At 51.0% G+C, this 26464-nt stretch overlaps 1 protein-coding gene across 1 annotated transcript in view; it reads left to right on the forward strand.

Annotated features, from left to right (window-relative positions):
- Window positions 1-26052, forward strand: part of AGBL1 (AGBL carboxypeptidase 1) — a gene marked incomplete at its 3' end in the record, with an annotated part of 254689 nt that extends 228637 nt beyond the window's left edge. The window contains exon 23 of the mRNA XM_079764228.1: window positions 25818-26052. Within this exon, the coding sequence (XP_079620354.1) occupies window positions 25818-26052 (235 nt within the window). The remainder of the gene's footprint in view (window positions 1-25817) is intronic.
- Window positions 26053-26464: the final 412 nt, after the last annotated feature.

The raw sequence follows: 26464 nt of genomic DNA on the forward strand, positions 1-26464 counted from the left end.
TCCCTCTCCCTTCCTCTCTGAAATTAATAAAAAAAAATAAAAATATATTTAAAAAAAGAAGAAATGATCCTTAAGGCTGCCAGCCAGACGCTGGCCGAATCCTTTGCCTCTCGTCGCTTCTTCCCTCTGTAAATAAAAAACCCGGACTCCGCCTAGGTGTGTGTCCTCGGGCGATGAGTGTGTAAGGCGGGGCTGTCTTTTCTTCCTGATCACACCCACATGACGGGCCTGGAGCCTGCGGACAGAGGTTGAGTGCGTGGTGGAGGATGCCCAGCTTTGGGAAATTAACTGGGGTCTCCCCAAGTTTGCATCCCCCACCCCAGAGAGGGAAGCCACCACTGAAGATTCTGAAGGGTCCACGGGGGAGTCAAGGGCAAGTTCAGTAAAAAGGAACTGGCTCGTTGGCGGAATGGAATGCTGATCACCCTTAAAAAGAAGGGAATGGCTCAGTGGGTTGAGCATCGACCTAGGAACCAGGAGGTCACCATTTGATTCCAGGTCAGGGCACATGCTGGTCTATGGGCTCGATCCCCAGTAGGGGGCGTGCAGGAGGCAGCCGATCCATGATTCTCTCTCATCACTGATGTTTCTTTTTTTTTTTTTAATAATTTTAAAAAAAATATATTTTATTGATGTTTTTACAGAGAGGAAGGGAGAGGAATAGAGTTAGAAACATCGATGAGAGAGAAACATCGATCAGCTGCCTCCTGCACACCCCCTACTGGGGATGTGCCCGCAACCAAGGTACATGCCCTTGACCAGAATCAAACCTGGGACCTTTCAGTCCGCAGGCCAACGCTCTATCCACTGAGCCAAACCGGTTTCAGCACATCATTGATGTTTCTATTTCTCTCTCTCCCTTCCTCTCTGAAATCAGTAAAAATATATTTTAATAAAACAACACCACCACAGTGCTAAAAACAGGGGTAATATATATTCACATCAATCCCAGGGTTGCATGATCACGTGTACGTGAAGAGCTAGGCTGAGCAGCAGCAATGGCGGCCACGACGGGTCACGTCACGTGTGAATTTCCGTGAGCGTGGCACATTTCTGCCTTGCATCACCCTCCCTTGCCTGCGTCTCGTTGATGATGACAACAGCGATGATAGTAACCACAGATATTTATGGACTGTGAGATGTGTCTGTTTTATGTCTGCGGACACTCAGGGTGTGGCTCACTCAGGCAGCCTCCCAGATACTTTTCCCAAAGAAAAGAAGTTCGGGGTTGTTGGAAGATTGTCAGGATACATCACTAAAGAGCTATTTGACTCACCGAGCAGCCGGGGATGTCCGATTCTCCGTAAATAACAGCAGAACGTGTTGGTGATGTTGATCCTTTGTGCCGCACCAACGAGAAACATAACAAGAACGTAAATCATGCTCATTTTCATGGAAACAATGAGCACGTATATTCAGGGGCTCAGGAACTAGGTGGGGTGCCTGGAATTCACAGATCATTTCTAGGAGGCCTGTCGAGGCTTTAGCGATTGAGGTCCCTGGTTCTTGATGGGTGTTTTGCTTCTAAGCCTGTGATGTTCCACGTTGTGTTGATGGAGGTGAATGCCTAACATAATTCTCACCTTCGTTGGCCAGGATTATTGTCACTAGTCAGGAGGTGGGTCAATAAAGAAATGAAGCGAGGACGGATATTTTCCCTGGGTGAAAAATGAGTGGACAGCCGGCCTGGCGTGGCTCAGTGGTTGAGAGTTGACCTATGAACTGGGAGGTCACGGTTCGATTCCCGGTCAGGGCACATGCTCAGGTTGTGGGCTTGATCCCCAGTAGGGGGTGGGGGGGTGTGCAGGAGGCAGCCGATCCATGATTCTCTCTCATCATGGATGTTCCTATCTCTCTCTCCCTCTCCCTTCCTCTCTGAAATCAATAAAAATATTTAAAAAATAAAAGAATCTCTCCTCCACTGCTATCTCCACAGGGTTTTCTTTTTTTTTTTTTAATATTTTTATTAATTTTGGAGAGAGAAGAAGAGACACGGGGAGAGAGATAGAAACATTGATGAGACACATCCATGGACTGCCTCCTGCACGCCCTCCACTGGGGATCGAGCCTGCAACCCGGGCAGGTGCCCTGAATGGGAATCGAACCAGGGACCTCTTGGTTCATAGGTCGATGCTCAACCCCACTGAGCCACGATGGCCGGGCTCCATGGGCACGTGTGTGCGCAGTAGCCTGAGAAGATCCAGGGCTCCGTCTGGGTCCCCGCTTCCCTCTCCCACGGTGATGGATTCTGACAGCCCGACGGGGTCCCCAGACCGGAATCGCTCTCCTCCCACGAACTTGAACTCTGTCTGACCTTCTCATCCGGCAGGGGGAGACCCGTGAGGGATGGTTTCAATAAGGATATGGAAGCAGCGTGGGAGGGTCATGACAGGGTGGTTGGGACATAGAGCAGGTACAGGGCAGGAAAGTAGTCCAAGCTTTTCATTTTTATGTTTCTATTTTTTTTAAAATATATATATTTTTATTGATTTCAGAGAGGAAGGGAGAGGGGAAGATAGAATCAATGATGAGAGAGCATCCTGGATCAGCTGCCTCCTGCACACCCCTTACTGGGGATCGAGCCCGCAACCCGGGCATGTGCCCTTGGCCAGAATCGAACTTGGGACCCTTCAGTCTGCAGGCTGGTGCTCTATCCACTGCGCTAAACCGTCTACGGCCATTTTTAGGTTTCATTAGACATTTTAGTGTCCTTGTTAACAAAGAGGCTACTCAACATTCTGTTTATGGTTCTATTGCGTTAGTTGTGTTTTTCTGATTGATTCGGGGAAGTGTGTTTTGGGGGATACCGCACCCTCCACTTCTCACTCACTCACCCGTGTATTTGGATGAATCTTCACTGTTCTTAATCCTATGGAATAGGACCTGTCATGTTTTCCTTTACGGCTAGAGTTACTTGCGTCCTTTTAAGGAAATCTTTACCGACGCCAAGGTCACGAAGCTGTTACGTATTCTTCATAAAACTTGATCACGTGCCCTAACCGGTTTGGCTCAGTGGATAGAGCGTCGGCCTGCGGACTGAAGGGTCCCGGGTTCGATTCCGGTCAAGGGCATGTACCTTGGTTGCGGGCACATCCCCAGTGGGGAGTGTGCAGGAGGTAGCTGATCAATGTTTCTCTCTCATCGATGTTTCTAACTCTCTCTCTCCCTCTTCCTTCCTCTCTGTAAAAAATCAATAAAATATATTTAAAAAAAAAAAAGAAAAAGAAAAACTTGATCATGTCGCCTTTCACATCAAGGTCTGTGACCCTTGTCTGGTTATGTCCTGTCTATTGTCGGATATAGGGCCAAGGTCCATGTTCCCGTTCGGGTGTTTAATTGACACGGCACCGTTTCTTGAAGAGACCGCCCTTGCCCTTACGACACTGGAGTGCCACCTTGGTTGTAGATAAGATGACCATGTACGTTCAAAGCCATTTCCGGACACTTTCCCCCCCTCGGATCTATCTTTCTGTCGTTAGATCAATATCACGCTTTCTCAAGACAGCTTTCTAATAGGCCTTGAGGTCTTGTTGGGTACGTCCTTCCATTCTCTTTCTCTTCTTCAAGATAACCTTGCCGGCTCTTGGACATCGGCATAGCTACACTAATAAAAGAGAAACATGCAAATTAACCATCACTCCGCTGTGCCGCACCAGCCAATCAGGAGGGAATATGCAAATTAGGAGGAGAAAGATGGCGGCCGCCCAGCTGCTCCAGGTGCGGAGTGGCCGGGGGTGGGGGGCAGGACGCCTGCTATGAGAGGGAGGGCGGGGGGCGAAGGGATCTACAGGAGCGACACTCCAGCTACAGCGAAGACGAAGACGGCAGACTCCAGCCGGGGTCTGCAGTGAAGACGAAGACGGAAGTCTGCAGCGAAGATGGAAGACTCGGCCTGAATCTGCAGCAAAGACGAAGAAGGCAGACTCTGGCTGGAGTCTTCAGCAAAGATGAAAGAGGCAGACTCTGGCCGGAGCGAAGGCCTGGGTCCCGGGTGCTGGAGGAAAACCGGTGCTGGAAGCCAAGGGAAGGAAGGCCTATTGCACGAATCTCTTCATGCAACGGGCCTCTAGTGTATATATAAAAGCCTAAGTGACCGGCCAACCGTCTGGTAGCTATGACGTGCACTGACCACCAGGGGGCAGATGCTCAACGCAGGAGCAGAAACCACAGGCATGGAAACATAGAGCAGACTGATGAATCTCAGAGGGAAGGGGGAAGGAGGAGGGCGGAAAGAGATTAACCAAAGATCTTATATGCATACTAGAGGCCTGGTGCACGGATTCGTGCACTGCTGGGATCCCTCGGCCTGGCCTGCAGGGATGGGGCTGAAGCCGGCTCTCTGTCATCCCCCGAGGGGTCCCGGATTGCGAGAGGGTGCAGGCCAGGCCGAGGGACCCCAGCGGTGCACAGATCCGTGCACCAGGCCTCTAGTTTTCATATAAAAACATGGAATTAACTTGAAATGTTACACATTCTGGAGGGAGAATTCTCAATGTCACAGGATGAAATCTTCCATCCTACGAACAGAGATCATCCTTCCAATTGTTTCTTTTTAAACTCCTCTCACTCATTTTATAAATTCCTCATTTCAGCCCGGCCGGTGTGGCTCAGAGGTTGAGCATAGACCTATGAACCAGGAGGTCATGGTTCGATTCCTGGTCAGGGCACATACCCAGGTTGTGGGCTCCATCCCCACTAGGGGGCGTGCAGGAGGCAGCCGGTCCATGATTCTCTCTCATCCTTGATGTTTCTGTCTCTCCCCCTCTCCCTTCCTCTCTGAAATTAATAAAAATATATTTTAAAAAAAGACAGTGGAGATAACTTGGCTAAATATGCTAACAGCCCCCAAAGCTAACTACTTTCCATGTCAGCTCTTGATGGAAGGGAAATTAGTTTCAACTCACTGTAACCACACGCAGGCCACTTGGCGCTTGTTTGTCTCTGCTCGTCTCTCCCATGGCACGCCTAATTAGTTGAAAGGCCGAGAAAACAGCTGGATCTCCAGGGAATCCGTACCCGTGAAATTGCTTCACTCGTTCCAAAGTGCTGTGCCTTCCAGTTTCTAAGGAAGTTCTTCCGCTAAATGAAATGGTTATTTTAATTGTATTCCTGCACCCCCGTCCTGTCCCCCCTGCTCCCTTCTTCTTGTTAATCCATTTGGGTGCACATGCACCCGCTTCCTACAAGTTCGAAGACAGAGCTCTGGTCCTCTCTTCTGTTTTCTTCAGCTTTTTTTTTTTTTTTAATATGTTTTCATTGATTTTTTTTTTTTAGAGGCAGAGGAAGGGAGAGGGATAGAGAGATAGAAACATGGATGAGAGAGAACCATCATTGATCGGCTACTTCTGCCCTCCCCACCCCAATAGGGGATCAAGCCTGCAACCTGAGCATGTGCCCTGACTGGCAATCGAACTGCGATCTCCTAGTTCATAGGTCGATGCTCAGCCACTGAGCCACACCAGCTGGGCACATTCTCGTCTCTTCATATTGGGATAGCTCATACAAAGCCCCTCTTTCCACCAACAATGACTTTTTAACACCTTCCGTGGTTTTAGAGTAGCTCATCCATCTTTTTAAAAATATATATATATATCTTTATTGATTTCAGAGAGGAAGGGAGAAAGAGATAGAAACATCCATGATGAGAGAGAATCATGGATCGGCTGCCTCCTGCATGACCCCTCCTGCAACCCCAGCATGTGCCCTTGGCTGGAATCGAACCTGGGACCCTTTAGTCCACAGGCCGACGCTCTATCCTCTGAGCCAAACCAGCTAGGGCTCCTCCATCTTTGTAAAGGCTTTTGATATCGTGATGGCGTGAGCTAAGTTCTAGAGTTCTTGCAAGAGAAGGTTTGTAGGCTCCAGGCAGATGGGGAAATGGAATAAACTCTTTGACCTTCACTTCTTTTTTTTGGCAACTTTGGACAGTAAAATTAATCCTCCGATATAATAAAACCCTAATATGCAAATTGACCCAACGGCGGAACGACAGGTCGCTATGCACGCACTGACCACCAGGGGGTAGACGCTCAATGTAGGAGCTGCCCCCTGGTGGTCAGTGCACTCCCACAGGGGAACGCTGCTCAGCCAGAAGCAGGGCTCAAGGCTGGCTCCTGAGTGCAGCGGTGGGGAGGGGGAGAGTGGTGGTGGGGGTTGGGGGGGGACCCGCTCCTGCCTCCCAGCAGTAGTGCTGAGGACGCCTCAGGGGATGTCTGCCTGCAGGCTTAGGCCCTCTTAAGGAAGACTGGGGAGGGGGAAGTGGGTGGAAAGAGATCAAACAAAGAACTTGTATGCATGGATGCCTAACCCATGGACACAGACAATAGGGTGGTGAAGGCTTGGGGGGCGGGGGGACGTGCTAGAATGGGTCAATGGGGGAAATAAGGGGACATCTATAATACTTTCAACAATAAAGATTTTTAAAAAAGTGAGACACAATTTAGAAATAGAACTTGGCAAGCTCTGCCAGGTTTCAGCAAGAGCCATATGTTAGCAGCTACCACCTGGCAAGTTTGTTTCAAAACATTTTGGGCATGCCGTCTACCCCGCTTGGAAATATTTGCTCTACAGTTACGTGGCCGATTGAAAAAAGAAAAAAAAAAAGAAGAAAAAACAGGTCACTTACAAAGGAGCACATGGGATGTAAGGGGTGGGGGGAGAGAGAGAGAGAAAGAGAGAGAGAGAAAGAGAGAGAGAACACCGAATTATCAGGTTGAAGGCAATAACTTTTTTCAGCAGCAGCAGAGTCTGAGTTAGGTTATAGAAGGTGATGTTTTAAGGGGTGAGTTACGGGAAATGCCAGCTAAAGATGAGTGTCGGGGAGCTTTTTTAGAGCAGATTTCTTCAACAGAGGGCCGTTTAGTGTGAAATGGATGTTTCTTCTTGGTTCACGCCTATCTTCAGACCCCCCCCACCCCCCGCCCAAACACTCCCAAATCCAGAACTTCCCACGTGTAATGCCTCTTAGAGGCCCATCCAGAACGTGACCCTGACCTTCGCCATGCTTGAGGCATGCCTCGTGTTCATTGTTATTTAAAAGAAAAACAACTTCAGGCCCGGCCATGGTGGCTCAGTGGTTGAGTGTCGACCTAGGAACCAGGAGGTCAGGGTTCAATTCCCGGTCAGGGCACATGCCCGGGCTGTAGGCTCCATCCCCAGTAGGGGGCATGTAGGAGACAGCTGATCCATGATTCTCATCCTTAATGTTTCTCTCTCCTCCTCTCTCTCTCCCTCTCCTTTACTCCCTCTCCCTCCCTCCCTCCTTCCCTCCGTCCCTCTCTCCCTCTCTCCTTCTCTCCCTCTCTCTCTGTCTCCTTCCCTCCCTCCCTCCCTCCCTCTCTTCATTGTCATCTGAATTCTAGCCTCTCTCCTTTTCTTAATCCTTCTTGACTTCAATGCTAGCTGTCTCGATCCGTTTTCATCAATAATCACTGATGCATTTTTCTCTTTGTCTCTGGATCATGCATTCAGTAACTTACTCCGTGAATATTGATCACCACCTCCCACTGGGCCAGACACGGTGTGAGACACTGATGAGGAGAACAAAGAGCCACTCTTTTGGTTCCTTTAATGAATCCTCCTTCTCTATTCAAAAAGAAAATTAGGTATGAATACACACACACAGAGAGAGAGGGGGGGGGGGGCTTGCTCCATACATTGTGTCATTTCATCCTCGTACATGCAAGGATTAGGAAAAATAATTACTTCGCCTGAGATCACTCGCTAGAAGGCGATCGAGTCAGGATTCAACATAAGACCCTTTTCACGGAAGCGCAGTGGTTCCTTGTGATGGGGTGTGCGGCGAAAGAATTCGTGTTGTTCTTCTCATTGGTCTTCTTGTAGGACTGGTTACTCGGAAGGTTTGCCCTAGACCTACTAAGGTCTGCCCTAGACCAAACAGGACGTTGTGGGAGTTTAACCAAGAAATACACTACTGCCCGGCCGGTGTGGCTCCGTGGTTGAGCATCGACCCATGAACCAAGAGGTCCCCGGTTCGATTCCCCGGTCAGGGCACATGCCCGGGTTGTGGGCTCGATCCCCAGTAGGGGGCGTGCAGGAGGCAGCCGATTGATGTTTCTCATCAGTGTTTCCCTCTCTCTCTGTCTACAACAGTCCTGTCCTCAACATGTCCAAGGTGAAGGTCTTTAAAAGCCACCCCCTCCCCGACACACATTCTCTGAGCCGTTCCCTAACCAGCATTCTTTTTCCCTATCCAACTGTGACTCCTGTCTGTCCCGTTCCTTAACAGCCTTGTTCCGAAACGGGCTAATGTGTCACACTCATCCTGGGTGCTGACTTGGGCGTAGCCTCTAGGGACGTCATGTTGGCCGGAACATTTTGGAGACGTTGCCTTCACCCACAAGAGCTGTGGCCAAAGGCAGTTAGGCGGTTCCCGGGAATGAAGCAAAGATCGTGTGGACGTGGGGAACATCCGGGCATACCAGGTCATTTTTTTTAAGGACGTTGAGGCTTATTTGACATTCAGTGAAGAGTATTTAACAGTCATCTGCAGCAGTTGGGTAGACCACGGAGTGTCGTGGTAATTATTACAGTTCAGGCCACCCAGGAAAGACTGGGAGATTGCTGGTAGGACCAAGACCTGTGCATCTAGCCTTGCGTTTCCGTGATAGGAGTTTTGCATGTTGTTTGACTGGTCAAGACTCTGTTGGATCAGGAGATTTGTTTTTTTCTCCAGTAATTTTTTTTTTTTGATTTATTGATTGAAGAGGAGAGAGAGAGAGATCAATGAGTTGTTCCACTTATTGATGCTTTCGTTGGTTGCTTCTTGTACGTGCCCGGGCCAGGGATGAAACCCACAACCTTGGAAGAATATGGGGACGACGCTCTCACCAACTGAGCTACCCAACCAACCCGGCCAAGACAGGTCAACGGATGTTTTGTTAACAACGTAAATAACTATTCCTCACAAAAGCAAACGGACAAAAAAACTTGGAATGGAAACGTTAAGTTCCAGGTTTGGGGTATTTTTGTTTGGTTGGTTGTGTGTGTGTTTTTGTTTTTGTTTTTGTTTTTGGGGGTTTTTTGGTGTATTTTTTAGCCCATTAAAACACTGCATTCCTTCAGCACTGGCTTCACCCCTCTTGAAGCCAGAGATCTGGCAGTCCTGCTGGCTGGGTGTGTCTCCAATGAGGCCCAAAGTAGGAAGGTCTTGCAAATCAAACCAAACAATCACCACCCCGCCCTCCAGTTGTCTTTTCCTCACGACTAAGTAGGACTAAGTAGGTTGTCAGTTCCTCTGCGGAAGAGTGAGAGAGCGAGAGCAAAGCACACCCCACCTGCAGTACCAACTCCTCCGACACTGGACTCCTGGGGTTCCTTTGGAGCCCGCAGGGGTTTCCTCATCTGTCACTCAGCTCCAAGACAGCCTACGGTTTTCTGCCTGCCCCGCCCCAACCAACCCCGGCCTTCAGGGTGACCACTTCACCTTCTGGCCTCAAGGACAGGGGCTGCCTCTCTCTCTCTCCCCCTTCCTCCCTCCCTTCCTCCCTCCCTCTCTCTCTCTCCCCCTCCCTCCCTCCCTTCCTCCTTCTCTCTCTCTCTCCCTCTCCCTCTCCCACTCTCCCTCTCCCTCTCCCCCTCCCTTCTTCCCTTCCTCCCTCTCTCTCTCCCCCTCCCTCCCTCCCTCTCCCTCTTTCTCTCCCTTGCTCCCTCCCTCTCTCTCTCCCTCCCTCTCACTCTCTCCCCCTCCTTCTCTCTCTCTCCCTCCCTCCCTCCCTCTCTCTTTCCCAACCTCCCTCCCTCCCTCCCTCTCTCTCCCTCCCTCCCTCTCCCTCTCACTCTCTCCCCTCCTTCTCCCTCCCTCCCTCCCTCCCTCCCTCCCTCCCTCCCTCCCTCCCTCTCTCTCTCTGCTCATGTCCTACAGCTCTGCTCTTGCAGTCTTTCCTTAAACCCTATTTGTCAGCCCCTCGGAAAGGCCTCATTACGGAGGAAATGTAAAGAGTGACAGGACGATGCACTGGGAAATATGCGGTGCGGAATATTGCAGTCCTGGCAGGGCCAGGTGACCCCAAGTCCCCCCGGCCTCCTGTGCTGCTGTGATTAATGAGCCCCATTTCTCAGGATCCTGAAGAGTCCCGATTTCTCTCGGCGCCGAAGCCAGGGGGAGCCAGGGAGGAGGGGAAGTGTCTTAGAAGAGTGTCTTTACTCTTCAGCTCCAGCTCTTGTCAACAGGGACAAGATCAAGAAATAGCCCTAGCTGGTGTGGCTCAGTGGATAGAGCATCAGCCTGTGGACTGAAGGGTCCCAGGTTCGATTCCGGTCAAGGGCATGTACCTTGGTTACGGGCACATCCCAGTGGGGGATGTGCAGGAGGCAGCTGATCGACGTTTCTCTCTCATCAATGTTTCTAACTCTCTATCCTTCTCCCTTCCTCTCTGTAAAAAAATCAATAAAATACATTTTTTAAAAAAAAAGAAATAGCCCTAGCTGGTGTGGGTCAGTGGGTAGAGCATCAGCCTGTGAATTGAAGGGTCCCAGGTTTGATTCCCGGTCAGGGCACATGCCTGGGTTGCGGGCTCGATCCCCAATGTGGGGCATGCAGGAGGCAGCCAATCAATGATTCTCTCTCATCACTGATGTTTCTCTCTCTCTCCCTCCCTCTCCCTTCCTCTCTGACATCAATAAAAATCCTCTATAATAAAAGCGTAGTTTGCAAACTGTCCCCTCGACAGGGAGTTACTCTGGGAGTTCGACCAGGGGGTGGTGCCGGCCGGGGGAAGGGAGGGAGGCCCTGGCCGGCTGCCGCCAGCCACTAGGGATCCTACCAGTGCATGGATTTCGTGCACTGGGCCTCTAGTATATTTAATTTAAAAAAAAAAAAAGAAAGAAATAGACAACTTCCCGGCTGGTGTGGCTTTTATTATAGGCTCCTCCCAAAGTTTCCTTAGCTATCAGAAGAAAATGGCATTGAGTACAAAAACAAACAAACACACACACACACACACAAGCAAAACAAAACCACAAACTCCGTGGGCCTTAAGAAAGGAAGGAGGTTACGGCGTGCTGGCCACCTGTTTTTATTTCTTAGCTTGCTTTACGGGTTATCGTAATTCCTACCGTGTCTACAGAGCAAGACCCAGCAATGGCTGTCTCGAGGTGGAGTTCCACTCCGCACCGGCTCTGGTCAGGAACGCCGCGTTGGGGCACAGCGTCCCTCGTTGGTTTCTCTGCTTTCTGTGGCTGCTTTTGGGGATACAGCAGCAGAGAGTGGAGGAAACCCAACAGAGATCGGCTCCCCCATCCCCCCAAAGCCCACATTTTTTAAAAATATATTTTTATTGATTTCAGAGAGGAAGGGAGAGGGAGAGAGAGAGAGAGAAACATCCGTGATGAGAGAGAATCATGGATCGGCTGCCTCCTGCACCCCCCACACTGGGGATCGAACCCACAACCCCGGGCATGTGCCCCTGACCAAGAATCGAACCGTGACCTCCTGGTTCATTGGCCGATGCTCAACCACCGAGTCACTCCGGCCGGGCAAGCGAAAGATTTTTTACTATCTGTTCCTTATTGGAAGAAAAAAAAATGACTCTTGATACAAAGCAATATGTGTTCAGAGATAGAAACAGCATGAGAACAGACCTGCAAAGCATCAGGGAAAGACTGAGAGCCTCGGCTCACATTTGCTTTGGGGGAGAATCCAGGCCGTGGGACAGCGGTCCCGGGGGGAGCAGGGCCTCCATATGGGCTTAGATCAGAGCGTGAGAGAGAGACCCACGTTCCGGGTGATGAGGCCAGGAATCGGAAGGCTCCTGGACGGAGCCCAAGCTCTGCTTTCGGGCTAGTTTTGCATCCTCTTTTTTTTAAAAAAATATATTTCATTGATATTTTACAGAGAGGAAGGGAGAGGGATAGAGAGTTAGAAACATCGATGAGAGAGAAACATCGATCAGCTGCCTCCTGCACACTCCCTACTGGGGATGTGCCCGCAACCAAGGTACATGCCCTTGACCGGAATAGAACCTGGGACCCTTCAGTCCGCAGGCCGACGCTCTATCCACTGAGCCACACCGGTTAGGGCTAGTTTTGCATCCTCTTAGTAAGAGATCCAGCCTGGCCGGCCGGGGTGGCTCAGCGGTTGAGCGTTGACCCAGAAACCAAGAGGTCACGGTTGGATTCCCGGTCAGGGCACATGCCTGGATCATGGGCTCGATCGCCTGTAGGGGGCGTGCAGGAGGCATCCTACGAATGATGCTCCTCTCTCGTGGACGTTTCTATCTCTTTCTCTCTAAAAGTCAATGAGAACATTCAGAAAGAGAGCGCGAGAGAGACCCGTGGCTCTCCACGTCACCTCAGCCGGCGTCTCCTCCCTACGCAGTCCGCCGATCCCCACAAGGAATGGTTTCCTCCATCGAGCTGCCATTGCCGGCTTGAATCAGGTCATTATTTCACCTCATCTTGGGGTCCTGACAGTGTATGCTGCAGAAACTAATTGCATTGGCTTTATCTCAGGGCATTTCCATGCGATCTCACCCTGCCCTGTGGGATATTGTGTTTTGTTTTGTTTTGTTTGTTTTTGCTGATGGACCCGCGTAGCCCTAACGTCCCTGTTCTACTTAAAAAAGGAAAGAAGCCCTAACCGGTGTGGCTCAGTGGATAGAGCGTCGGCCTGCGGACTGAAGGGTCCCGGGTTTGATTCCGGTCAAGGGCATGTACCTTGGTTGCGGGCACATCCCCAGTAGGGGGTGTGCAGAAGGCAGCTGATCGATATTTCTCTCTCTCATCGATGTTTCTGACTCTCTATCCCTCTCCCTTCCTCTCTGTAAAAAATTCAATAAAATGTATTTAAAAAAAAAAAAAAGAAAGAAATTCTGGCTGTTGTATCTCCCCCTCTGAAACACGCTATGTTCTTTCTCCTGCTCAGAACACGATGGTCTTCGTAGAAAAAGACCGATCCCGGAGTACGGTGCACACCGAACTCCTCACATCAAAGGCAGCGGCGAGGGTGGAAGGTGAACGCCTTAGTCTTCTCCGCAGCCTCTCTTTAGATGGATTTCTTTAGAAAGAAAAAGAAAAAAGAAAAAAAAAAAAACACGTCAAGGGGCTGAATTAACACGAGGTCTTTTCAACCCATCCATCTTCCTGCCGCGGCGACAGCGTTCAGGCTCAGAAAGAGTTCTTAGTGGGGCTGGCTGTCCGTGGCGGGCCCGGTATTCGCCTGGAGGTCACTGTGGTCCGTGGTGGGAACTCAGGGGTTCGGGGCTGCCTCCCTCCCGCGGGGCCAACAGACCCCCGATTCCCAAGGTCTTATCTCCTAAAGGAATCAGAAGGTCGGTTCGTCAGAGCGGTCTGAGAGCCGTCTGAGAGCCGTCCCAGCCAAGGAGCCCAGAATGAATGTCTCTCTTTGGCCGGCACACTGAGAGCAACATGAGAGCCCAAACTATGATAAGAAGATGAGTGAGCCCTCGCCGGTTTGGCTCAGTGGGTAGAGCAGACTGAAGGGTCCCAGGTTCGATTCCGGTCAAGGGCACCTGCCTGAGTTGTGGGCTTGATCCCCAGTGGGGGGCGTGCAGGAGGCAGCCGATCAATGAATCTCTCTCATCATTGATGTCTCTATCTCTCTCTCCCTCTTCCTTCCTCCCTGAAATCAATAAAGAAAAGATGGATGAGTGTAGGGTCAAGCAGAGGGAGGGCACCTGTGGGTTAGAAGAGAACATCGTGGGCAAAGGATATCCAGCTGCCATTTACAACAGGGGTGGGGAATGTCCGGCCCATCGGCCGTATGAAGCCTGAGAAATCATTTGGTCTGGCCCTGCCATGGCATGAGGGGTGAGGTAACTAAATGTTAGACCAAATATAGCAGGCTGTTTTTAAAAAATATATATATATAATTTTACTGATTTCAGAGAGGAAGGGAGAGGGGAGAGGGGAGAGAGAGATAGCAACATCAGTGATGAGAGAGAATCATGGATCGGCTGCCTCCTGCACGCCCCCTACTGGGGATGGAGCCCACAATCCAGGCATGTGCCCTGACTGGGAATCGCACCATGACCTCCTGGTTCATAGGTCAACACTCAACCACTGAGCCACACTGGCCGGTCGAAAATATTTTAAAGGATGTGCTGCTGTGATGTGAGTCTCTTCAAGGGCCTATAAATGATTACTTTTAAATTTTAATTTATCATTTTAACATGGACTTTAATCCACCCGTCTCTGGCACTTGGTATTTTCAGCGTATGTGTCAGGATTTGGGCTCTAGGGGGAGACAAATGAGGTTCAAATACCAGCTCTACTGCTCACTAGCTATGGGACTTGAACAAGTTCTTAAATTATTGAGAGACTCCACTTTCTCGTCTATAAAGTAAAACAGATCAATGGACAGAGCCTGGCTCCTGTTAGACACTCAGTAAAGACGAGAAGGATGGCTGTACCCCGGTTGTGGGCTTGATCCCCAGTAGGGGGCGTGCAGGAGGCAGCCGATCCATGATTCTCTCTCATTAATGATCTCTCCCTCTCCCCCTCTCCCTTCCTCTCTGAAGTCAATTATATCTATACCTATACCTATATCTATCTATCTATCTATCTATCTATCTATCTATCTATGGCTAAATGACTGACCGTAGATCCATCCAACCGATTGGCCAGTACATACGATTCGCGCTGGTTGGCAATTTAAAAATAAGCATTGACTCGCGCATGCGTGATACATATAAAGCTCTTGCTGGCGCCAATCGCCAGCGTGTGTTTCGACCTGTCTGTTGTTGTTATATCATGGTGTTATTGTTCATTTATGAATCAATTTATATATTATTTTCACATACATTTTACTAATGTTCTTTCATCCCTGACACTTCTGTTACAGAGAAAGGGCAAATAGCGATATTAAATTATGTCCTCGGATTAATCCCCTTTTAATGTGCACGGATTTCGTGCACCGGGCCACTAGCACATAAAGAAGGATGGCTGGATAGAAGGTGTGTTCGTGGAGGAATCCGAGACTGGACACATCAGAAGAAAGACAAACACACACACAGCCTGCCTGCTCTGTAACGGACACGGCGCTGTGGGCTAGCTCGCTCTCACCGACGGTGCAGGGACACCAAGGGTCTCTCCAGCACGGGCGGGACCTCGGCCGTCAACAGTGGAGGCGGCGTGGCCTCACCTGCCCTCCCTGTTCCCGCTCGTGGGGAGCGGGGGTGCAGGAATCGCCTCAGAACTCTGCTCTGGACGCTGGCTGCCCCCGAATCGCTTGCCCTCTCACGCACCGAACCTTAGAAACCTGCGCTGTGATACTGCAGGCGCCTCGGCCCGGGCCTCGTGGCCAGGCAGAGCCCGGCCTCCCCAGGGGGCTGGTCTCCCCCTGGCCGTTATCTCTATCCACTGAGCCAAACCGGTGAGGGCTGATTTGGATTTTCAGTCGTCCCTTTGCCGATGAACAGGAGGACCTGGCTGTATATATAAACGTGCAAGGCATGGGAAGGCGCTCATTCTCAAACTTGCAAACATCGTCCCTCTCCGCTCGCTTCCCCTCTCCCTGCTGTCTGGCTTCAGCCACAGGGTCTACCAGACGGCCCGCCCGCTTCCTAATTGGGGAGGGACCTGGCGCGCGTCTCTGTGACTCTGTTTTATAAGCTCCCTTTTCCAGCCAAACCCCAGGTCCCCGCCGCGGGGAACAGAAGACGGGGAAAAAAACACACAGGATTTTGCACCGGGTTTTTTATTCAAACACAAACTTTTCATCTTTGCAGGAGCAATTAATTTTCCCTGTTTCCGATGACAGCGGAAAACCCTTATCTCCTGCTCTTCCTTCCCAGCGCAGGGCGGGGGCCACGGGGGAGCAGAGGCCCGCCCGTCTCCCCCGTCCCCTGCGGAGCCAGATGAGTCGGTTTCTGAACAAAAATTCTCATAAAACCTAAAAGGGAGTTAGTCATCTGGTTCGTTAGCACGGACCGTCAGGAGCTATTCATAAGGAGGATAAAAATTTTATGAATCTGCTTTTATTCGGGGCTTTTCAAAGATGTGTGGAATAGCTTTAGTCGTTTAAAAAATGTCCCTTTTCCTTTCTCTGGGTCCTGTTAATTTTTTTATCTTGCCTCCGGCATGACCAAAGCTGTGAAATGGCCCTGGCCGGTGTGGCTCAGTGGATAGAGCGTCGGCCTCCGGACGGAAGGGTCCCAGGTTCGATTCCGGTCAAGGGCACATGCCCGGGTTGGGGGCTCGGTCCCCGGTGGGCGGCGTGCAGGAGGCAACCGATCGATGCTTCTCTCTCATCCTTGATGTCTCTCTCTCTCCTTTCCCTTCCTCTCTGAAATCAATAATATATATATTGAAATCAATAATATATATATATATATATATATATATATATATATATATATATATATATACACACACACACACACACACACACACACACACCATATTTTCCGGTGTATAAGACGATCTTTTAACCCAGGAAAATCTTCTCAAAAGTCGGGGGTCTTATACGCCGGGAAATACGGTAACCCACCCATCATTTGGCAATAACTCACTTTAATTCTAAATTGTAAATACTGTATTTTCCGGCGTATAAGACCCCCGACTTTTGAGAAGATTTTCCTGGGTTAAAAGGTCGTCTTATACGCCTGAAAATACAGTATATGTGTATACTGTGTGTGTGTGTGTGTGTATGTGTGTGTGTGTGTGTGTGTGTGTGTATATATATTTTTCTTTTTTTTTTTTTTAAAGATGTAGGTCTTACAAACGTTCCTGCTACTTGGGACAAGCCCAGAGCCACCCCCGTACCCCGTGCCCACCCAGACAGTGGTTGGTACATGTAGCAACTTCCCTCAGTCAGACACCCAGCCTGTTCTTTGCCCCAGCGTCATTGGCGGGTTTTTGTGTGTGTGTGTGTGTTTTTATTTTGTTTATTTTGCTTTGTTTTTTTTTGGTGCTTTGGTGGTGGTTTTTAATTCCTTAACATTAAAGATGTGGCTGGGGTTAGCACAGACCCTCGCAGCGTGGCTTCAGCATCTGCCTTGCGTCTGTTCGGGGAGCTCGTTGGGTGACCGCCTGCCGGCCTGGGGCGACCTCCTCGGGGTTAAGGATGCGGTACCAGCACCGTGCTGACACGCCCATGTGTTTTCTACGAGAAAGACAGGGAAGGTCGCCTGGGCCCGTGGCCGGCAAACCATGGCTCGCGAGCCACACGCGGCTCTTTGGCCCCTGGAGTGTGGCTCTTCCACAGAATACCACGGCCTGGGCGAGTCTATTTTGAAGAAGTGGCGTTAGAAGAAGTTTACGTTTAAAAAATTGGGCTCTCCAAAGGAATTTCCGTCGTTGTCCTGTTGATATTTGGCTCTGTTGACTCATGAGTTTGCCGACCACGGGGCTAGGATATTGAGGCCGGGTTTTCCTTCCACCTCCTGGTGTCTGTGCTCAGAGGCCGGATTGAGGGTAGAGGTCAGGATGGGATCCAGGTGGGGAGTGGGGGCTGGAGAAGGGGGTGGGGGGAGGGGGTCCTGGGCTGCAGGATCCAGGCCGAGGTCACATTGTACCTCAGCGTGAGAGCCGACGTCCTTCTCATCCCTCATCCTCCTCCACCAGGCAGCTCCCATGGACCGTACATCGGGCAAGTCGTGGGGACAGAAGCCACGTGGTCCCTTCGCTCCTGAAACACGCCGGCCGCACTGTCACGGGGTTTTACCGGCCGTAAACGCTGGGGGCTCTCGTGACAGTGGTCTGAGTCCGGCCGGCATTTGTCCTCGGGACACGGAGAGGCGGGCCCGGCTGGCATGGCTCCATGGTCAACACATGGACCTATGAGCCAGGAGGTCACGGTTGGAGTCCCGGCCAGGGCACTGGGATCTGATGAATATGCAGTGCCCGCCGTAAACCACCCCCATTTCCTTTGGCTCTGGGTTCCAGAAAGCTCTTCTCGGCGGAGGCCTCGGAGAAAGGGGGATGCTCGGTCGACCAGGGAGCCCCTCGGAGCTGCTGTGTATGTGGCTCAGCCGTGTGGTTTCGGCGGGTGTGAGTGCAGTGAGGGGACGCGGGCGGCAGCCACACCCCCTTTTGTCACGCTGGGTGGTTATCTATCGGTGGGGAGTCCTCTGTGTCCCCCCAACCTGTTACTGCTGGACTTGGGATTCTTGGGGTGCTGCGGGGGGCGGAGCTATCATGGAAAGCTTTATTTTATGTATGCATTTATTTAATTTTTTTATTCATTTCAGAGAGGAAGGGAGAAGGGGAGAGAGAGAGAGAAACATCAATGATGAGAGAGCATCATGGATCGGCTGCCTCCTGCACACCCCCCACTGGGGATGGAGCCCACAGCCCGGGCATGTGCCCTTGACGGGGAATCGAACCATGACCTCCCGGTTCCTAGGCTGAAGCTCAACCACTGAGCCACCCAGCCTGGGCCATGAGAAAAATCATAAATAGATTTTTTTTTTTCAATTGGAGGGATTAGCGCCAGGCATGCACATTCCAGAACGGATGTAGGCACGTCGCTCTGTAGTTAACAACGTTTGCTTCATTTTGTGAGAAAATATTGGTATTGCACTAATTTTTTTAAATAGCACGGATAATTATACCCCCATTAATGATGTCAAATATTATTACCCGATACATCGTTCCAATTATCTCTTCTAAATTAAACAGCGGATCCTCCAACAAGTTAATTTTAAATAATTATGCCGAATGATAATGGGACGGAGGGCGCGCCGGCGTCTTCCTGACGAATGCGGAATGAAACACAGCCTGGTTTCCCCTCCCTGGTCCCTCAGCTTCTGCCCGCCCCCCCTTCCCGTCCGCCAATCACTAACCACACACACATGACTAGTATGCTCTGGAGGCCGCGGGACCCTCAACCACTCGCTGTCCACACCACCCTCTCCCTTGTTGCGGGGATTTTGCATATGTTACTCTCTTTATTTTATTTTTTCTAAATATGTTTTTATTGATTTCAGAGAGGAAGGGAGAGGGAGAGAGCGAGAGAAACATCAATGATGAGAGAGAATCCTGGATCGGCTGCCTCTGCACGCCCCCTACTGGGGATAGAGCCCGCAACCAGGGCATGTGCCCTGACCGGGAATCGAACTGGGGACCCTTCGGTCCGCAGGCCGATGCTCTATCCACTGAGCCACACCGGCCAGGGCTGCACGTGTTGCTCTTCATCCTGGAGTGTCTTGCCTCACCTTCGTGCCGGCATAAAAGCTCCTACGCACCTCCTCTAGGGACATCTTCCCCGCCTCCCTTTGCACAAGTTACTTATTCCGTCCGCCCAGTTCCCAGGGTGCACTGCCCGCCCCTGGTCTAGAACCCTCAGCGAACAAGCTGTTTTTGGCCTCGGGCAGGTCTGTCCCTCCCTCTCGTCCCAGGATTCCTCTGTTTCCCTCCCGGGCGATAGTCCGTGGCCTCCAAAGGCGGATGGAACGCTGTTCTCTCTTCCCTTTTTCTTTCTAAATGAATGACTAGAGAAATGAGCAAGAGGCGATCGATGCATGTGTATTGAAGGAGTGAATGGGTTCGATGAATTCGTAATTCTAGGCGTTTCAGTGAGCCCGGGATTTATGTCGGCAGCCTAGGGGAATGGGACGACGGAGCCGAGAGAGAATAGTTCTGTTTTAAAATAAAAAGTGAGGAGCAAAGTGTGAAGGAATGCCTTTGAGTTAAGTGAGGGGATTTATCTAAACTGTCTTGGGAAAGGCTTGTCAGTAAGTCTTTAGATCTAGTAGATACATTGTATTGCGATCACTGTAGGTTACTGTAACTAGTAAATCGTAAAAACTTCCTACTTCCTAATAGCCCGGCCGGCGTGGCGTCGACTTATGAACTAAGAGGTCACGGTTCGATTCCCGGTCAGGGCACAGGCCCGGGTTGCAGGCTCCATCCCCAGTGTGGGGCGTGCAGGAGGCAGCCAATCCATGATTCTCTCTCATCATTGATGCTTCTCTCTCTCTCTCTCTCTCTCTCTCTCTCTCTCTCTCTCTCTCTCTCTCTTCCTCTGTAAAATCAGTAAAAATATATCTATTTCTTAAAAAGCCAAGATGCAATGAGGCTGCGTTCCTTTAGGAGCTCAGCTTTCTCAGGAGGGAACGGGGGACAGGCAGGCTGGGAAGGAATGTTGGGTGTGGCCGAGTGTCTGACGGTCTCTTGCTTCTCAGCGGGTGGCTGCCTCTTGAGGTCTGACATGCACCCAAGTCTGGAGTATCACCTCAGCATTTAAAGGGAAAACAAGGGAAAGGAGAATCCATAAAGTTGCATTAAACTTTTTAAACATATTTTTATTGATGTCAGAGAGGAAGGGAGAGGGAGAGAGAGAGAGAAACATCAATGATGAGAGAGAACCACGGATCGGCTGCCTCCTGCACACCCCACACTGGGGATCGAGCCTGCTATCCGGGCATGTGCCCTGACTGGGAATCGAACCGTGACCTCCTGGTTCATGGGTCGATGTTCAACCACTGAGCCACACTGGCTGGGCTAACGCTGCATTTTAATCAGCACCGATGCCACGGTATGCCACGGGCCGGGTTCCGTTCAGCCTGTTAGCATGCAGAATTATTGCACACTGCCGAAACGCTGCCATTCCCCAACCAGGAAAACAAACAAAACAAAAAGAGCAGAACTAATTGAGATCGTCATATCTCAATAAATATGCAAATGAAAAAAAATCAAAACAGAGAAATTCTACTTATCACATCATAAAGTTGCAAATCACCGTACTGGCTGGCTGGGAGGCATTGCAAGGGAGGGAGACTCCTTCGCGGCTTTGCGTAGAAACGGTTGGAACGCTGGGCTGAGGGGTGTATCTCCGAGGACGGGGAGGATGAACTGGCCGGGATCAACGGATTCTCAGGCCTGATTTCCGAAGCTGTGGGGAGGACAGGGGGCTAAAAATGCACGTGTGTTCAGAGGCCATGTTTGGTGCTACGAAATTTGTTTCCCTTCATATCGTTTCAAGAACAGAGCTAGTAACGGGCCCATGTCTCAGATGGGACTCAGAGGAGGTGACCTCTGAATGTGTGTCTACAGGATTATCAGAGCGGCCGGATGAAAAGGAAGAAACGAAACCAGTTTTCAATGTTTTCTCCATGCATTTCCCCCAGTTGAGTACTAAGAGCCACCCTACTGATGGAAGCGTAGTTTGATTTCTGCATATTATTTTTTAAAAATATAGTTTTGCCGAAACCGGTTTGGCTCAGTGGATAGAGTGTCGGCTTGTGGACTCAAGGGTCCCAGGTTCGATTCCGGTCAGGGGCATGTACCTTGGTTGCGGGCACATCCCCGGTGGGGGGTGTGCAAGAGGCAGCTGATCGATGTTTCTCTCATCAATGTTTCTAACTCTCTATCCCTCTCTTTTCCTCTCTGTAAAAAAATCAATAAAAAATATATATATTAAAAAAATAATTTTATTGATTTCAGAGAGGAAAGGAGAGGGAGAGAGAGAGAAACATCAATGATGAGAGAGAATCATGGATCGGCTGCCTCCTGCACGCCCCCGACTGGGGATCAAGCCCACAACCCGGGCAGGTGCCCTGACCGGGAATCGAACCGTGACCTCCTGGTTCCTAGGTCAACGCTCAACCACCGAGCCACGCCGCCGGGCAGAGTAAGGTTCTTTATGAGGATGGGGATTCCCTGGGGTGAAGAAACAGGTAGAAAGGTGAGTACCCGTTAGAGAGTCCTCACGGCTCCGGGCGAAGGGCGGTGCCGCGTGCCGCGTCAGTCTTCAAACCAGCAGGGGCCAACACGCGTAGAATTGCTACGGCCACGGGCAGGATGTCGCTGGGGCAGAGGACAGAAGGGCGGGGCGCTGGCGGCTGCTCCTGGGAGATCTCAAAGAGGAGGGCGCGCGCGTTTCCTCCAAGGCGGGCGGGTGGGATCGGCCGGAGCGATGGGACCGTTTCATTGCGTTTTGCTGGACTCGAGCAGTTTTGTTCAAAGGAAATGAGATGATGGACCGGGTGGTGGCAGGATCCTTGGCAGCCCGGACCCCAGAGGCTCTGCTACCAGCAGTTTATTATTATTATTTTGTATGTCCATCCCCTTTTCTCCCCTCCCCCACCCTTTTCAGTAGATTCTATCCTAATTCTTGTTGCTTACAGGTGATTATGGTTTCCATAAGGTTTAATCGCCTTGAGTATAGTTGCTGAGCTTTAAAGATGTTCTCTGCTTATTTTTTTATCTTTGATCTTCTAGCAGGTGCTGACTAACTAGTCGATGACTAAATAATTGAATGAACAAATGGATGGATGGATGGATGGACGGACGGACAGACGAACGGATGGATGGATGGATGGACGGACAGACGGATGGATGGATGGATGGATGGATGGATGGATGGACGAACGGATGGATGGATGGATGGATGGATGGATGGATGGATGGATGGATGGATGGACGGACGGATGGATGGATGGATGGATGGATGGATGGATGGATGGACGGATGGGTGGATGGATGGATGGATGGATGGATGTATGGATGGATGGATGTATGGATGGATGGACGAACGGATGGATGGATGGATGGACGAACGGATGGATGGATGGATGGGTGGACGGATGGATGGATGGATGGACGAACGGATGGATGGATGGATGGATGGATGGATGGATGGATGGATGGACGAACGGATGGATGGATGGATGGATGGACGGATGGGTGGATGGATGGATGGATGGATGGATGTATGGATGGATGGATGGATGTATGGATGGATGGATGGATGGATGGATGGATGGACGGATGGGTGGATGGATGGATGGATGGATGGATGGACGGACGGGTGGGTGGATGGATGGATGGATGGATGGATGGATGGATGGACGAACGGATGGATGGATGGATGGATGGATGGATGGATGGATGGATGGATGGATGGACGGACGGGTGGGTGGATGGATGGATGGATGGATGGATGGATGGATGGATGGATGGATGGACGGATGGGTGGATGGATGGATGGATGGATGGATGGATGGATGGATGGATGGATGAACGGATGGATGAACGGATGGATGAACGGATGGATGGATGGATGGATGGATGGATGGATGGATGGATGAACGGATGGATGAACGGATGGATGAACGGATGGATGGATGGATGGATGGGTGGACGAACGGATGGATGGATGGATGGACGGATGGATGAACGGATGGATGGATGGATGGATGGATGGATGGATGGATGGATGGATGAACGGATGGATGAACGGATGGATGGATGGATGGATGGATGGATGGATGGATGGATGGATGGATGGATGGACGAACGGATGGATGGATGGATGGACGGATGGATGAACGGATGGATGGATGGATGGATGGATGGATGGATGGATGGATGGATGGATGAACGGATGGATGAACGGATGGATGAACGGATGGATGGATGGATGGATGGATGGATGGATGGATGGACGAACGGATGGGTGGATGGATGGATGGATGGATGGATGAACGGATGGACGGACAGATGGATGGATGGACGGACGGATGGGTGGATGGATGTATGGATGGATGGATGGATGTATGGATGGATGGACGAACGGATGGATGGATGGATGGATGGATGGATGGATGGATGGATGGATGAACGGATGGATGAACGGATGGATGAACGGATGGATGAACGGATGGATGGATGGATGGATGGATGAACGGATGGACGGACAGATGGATGGATGGACGGACGGATGGGTGGATGGATGGATGGATGGACGGACGGATGGATGGACGGATGGATGGACGGATGGATGGACGGACAGATGGATGGACGGACGGACGGATGGACGGATGGATGGACGGATGAGAATGGGCGAATACCAACAAACAAGTCTTGTTTGCTTGGCAATATCGTATTGATCTTCTCCACGCTGCTGTGCCAGCTGGTGAATGGCTGGGGACCTCGACTTGTTCGACTTCCTCCCATCCTCCTCCCGTGAAGACATTTCGTGTGCATAAGCTGTCTGCGTCGTGGAAACCGAACCCGCGCTCCTCCTGTGCTTACGTGATACCGGGTGCCCCGATGGGGACGTTTCTCCCCTCTCTTCACTTCCCGCCCACTTTCCGAGGGGTCGCGCTGCGTCGGTGCGTTGGTCAAACACCGGTTGGTTTTGCTCGTGTGGATCTGTCTCTGGGTCCGCTTTTCCGTTCTGTCGATCTACCTGTCTACCCCCGGGCCAGCACCGAACGGCTTTGCTGACTGCAGCGATATAACCCGTCTTGAAATTGGCATGATTCCTCCCACTCTGTTCTCATTCCCAAAACTGTGTTAGGTATTCTTAGTTCCTCCGCCTTTTCCGTCTGCATCGTGGGGTCATCTTGTCTGAATCCACACAGATATTTTTGGAACTTCACTAGGAATGGTGTAAGATGTGTATGGCCATCTGGGGGCGGCGGGGGCGGGGGGGAGAGATTGACATCTTTACAATGCTGACTCCTCTAGGCCAGTGATGTTTTTCTCCATTTATTTAAACTTTCCTTGATTCTTATCCACAGATTTATATATATATATTTAGCATACAAGTGTGGTACATGTTTTGTTCTATTGACACCTAAGTGTCTCATTTTTTTTTTTTTTACTGGTTATAAATGTTTTCTGATTTTAACGTGCTCATTGTTACACGTACAATTAATGTTCCTACATTAATCTTGTAACCTATGACCTCACTGAGCTCTCTTAAGGTTCTAGAGTTATTATTTTTTTTAAACTTTGTGTTGTTCTTGTACATTCTTAAATAGCGATCATTTTATCTTTTGCTTTCCTACCTATATGTCTTCTATATTCTCTCCCTGTCTTGTTATGCTGGCTAGAACTTCCAGTACTGTGTTGAAAAATAGCAATGGGGAGAGTAGACATTTTTTAAAAATATATTTCTATTGATTTCAGAGAGGAAGGGAGAGACAGAAATATCAATGAGGAGAGAGAATCACGGATCGGCTGCCTCCTGCACGCCTCTTACTGGGGATCGAGCTCGCAACACGGGCATGTGCCCTGACTGGGAGTCGAACTGTGACCTCCGGTTCCTAGGTCGACGCTCAAGCGCTGAACCACGCCGGCCGGGTCTTTGCTCGATTTCTTTATCACCCACAGTTCAGCCTGGGAAGTCGGATAATTTAACGCCGTGGTGCCGTGGAGGCGAGATTCCCATTGTCCCCCTCCTCTCTGTGCAGGCAGAATCCCACAGGACCTTCGGTTTAGGGTGCCAGGTGCCCCGGAGAGATGAGGGTGGGGCACAAACATAGTCCAGAATGCTGTTTCCTTACTTGTTCTCTGGTTTATGCATTTCAAACTCGACGAATGTTCTCATGCCAATAAACCGTTCATCACGAGGAAGGGAAACTCTGCCATATGACTCATGCGGTTGGAATGCGAGATGGGCAGGATTTTGAGTCCCGCTTACCCCCATTCCAGTCCCACCGTGTCCCGGGAGGGAACAGCACACTAATCCCGGACGAGCCGCGGTGGTCACCTCTGGTTGCTCACCTAGAGCCCAGAGGATCCTGAAGATCTTGTCCACGCCCTGAGCCTGGGAACCTCTTGTCTGCAGAGTCCACCGGCACAGGAAGGAGGCGGCCTCGGTTCCGTGTGGTTTCCGCCCTCTGTCCCCAGGGAGTGGGCGACACCAGGCCCCCAGCTCACGGCACGGGGACGCGCGGGTTTCCCGCTCAGAGGAGACGAGGCCCACTCCTCTTCTTTCTGACTTCTTTTTACGTGTTCCTTCCTGTGGGTAACTTCTCTTTCCTCTTCCTCTCTCCCTTCCCCTGTTTCCGTGCCTCCTCCCCCCTCTGTACGTCTCCTTCCGTTTTCCTTCCCTTCCTCCTTCTCCTTCCTCTCTCGTCCACATGGCCCGGGCACGCACGCAGACGCAGCAGCGGTGGCGGCTCCGCGGAACTGGATGACGAGCCCCCGTGCCTGGAGGAGATCGACTACGGTCCCGACAGCAGCTCCGACCGGGAGGGGAGCTGCTCTGAGCTGGACCGGCAGATCCGGGAGTGGGCCTCCCTCCAGGACCAAGATGAGGGGAGGGAAGAAGAAGAGGAGGAGGAGGAGGAGGAGGAGGAGGAAGGGACAGGACTGGGAAGAAGGGACACCCCATAGCCCCCAGGTTCATGGCGAGTCCGTGACTGCAACCATTGGACTCGCGGCTGTGCTATGTCTTCGCCACCGGACACGCACACCACGTGGGTGCAAAGAGCCAGCCCCTGGGAGCCCCACAGCCCTGTTTCTAGGTTTTGTTCCGTTGCACGAAGCAGAGAGGCCAGTGACGACGTGGTCATCACATCCGTTCCCATGCATAGTTCACAGAGGCACACGTCGTCCTCACGCAGAGCCAGGCGTGTGCACCGTCATCAAACCGCTGTCCCTCTCGACAGCACCTTCTCTGTCCAGCCCTTTCCCACATTGCCCCGCTCTGGTTCAGAAACCCCACACCTGTCCTCCATGGGACGGCGTTCAGACTTCCTCTGTGACACACACACACACGGAGCTTTGAGGGCAGTAACGGGGCCCA

This window comes from Cnephaeus nilssonii, assembly GCF_951640355.1.
Source record: "Cnephaeus nilssonii genome assembly, chromosome: 24".
Lineage (NCBI taxonomy): Eukaryota > Metazoa > Chordata > Mammalia > Chiroptera > Vespertilionidae > Cnephaeus > Cnephaeus nilssonii.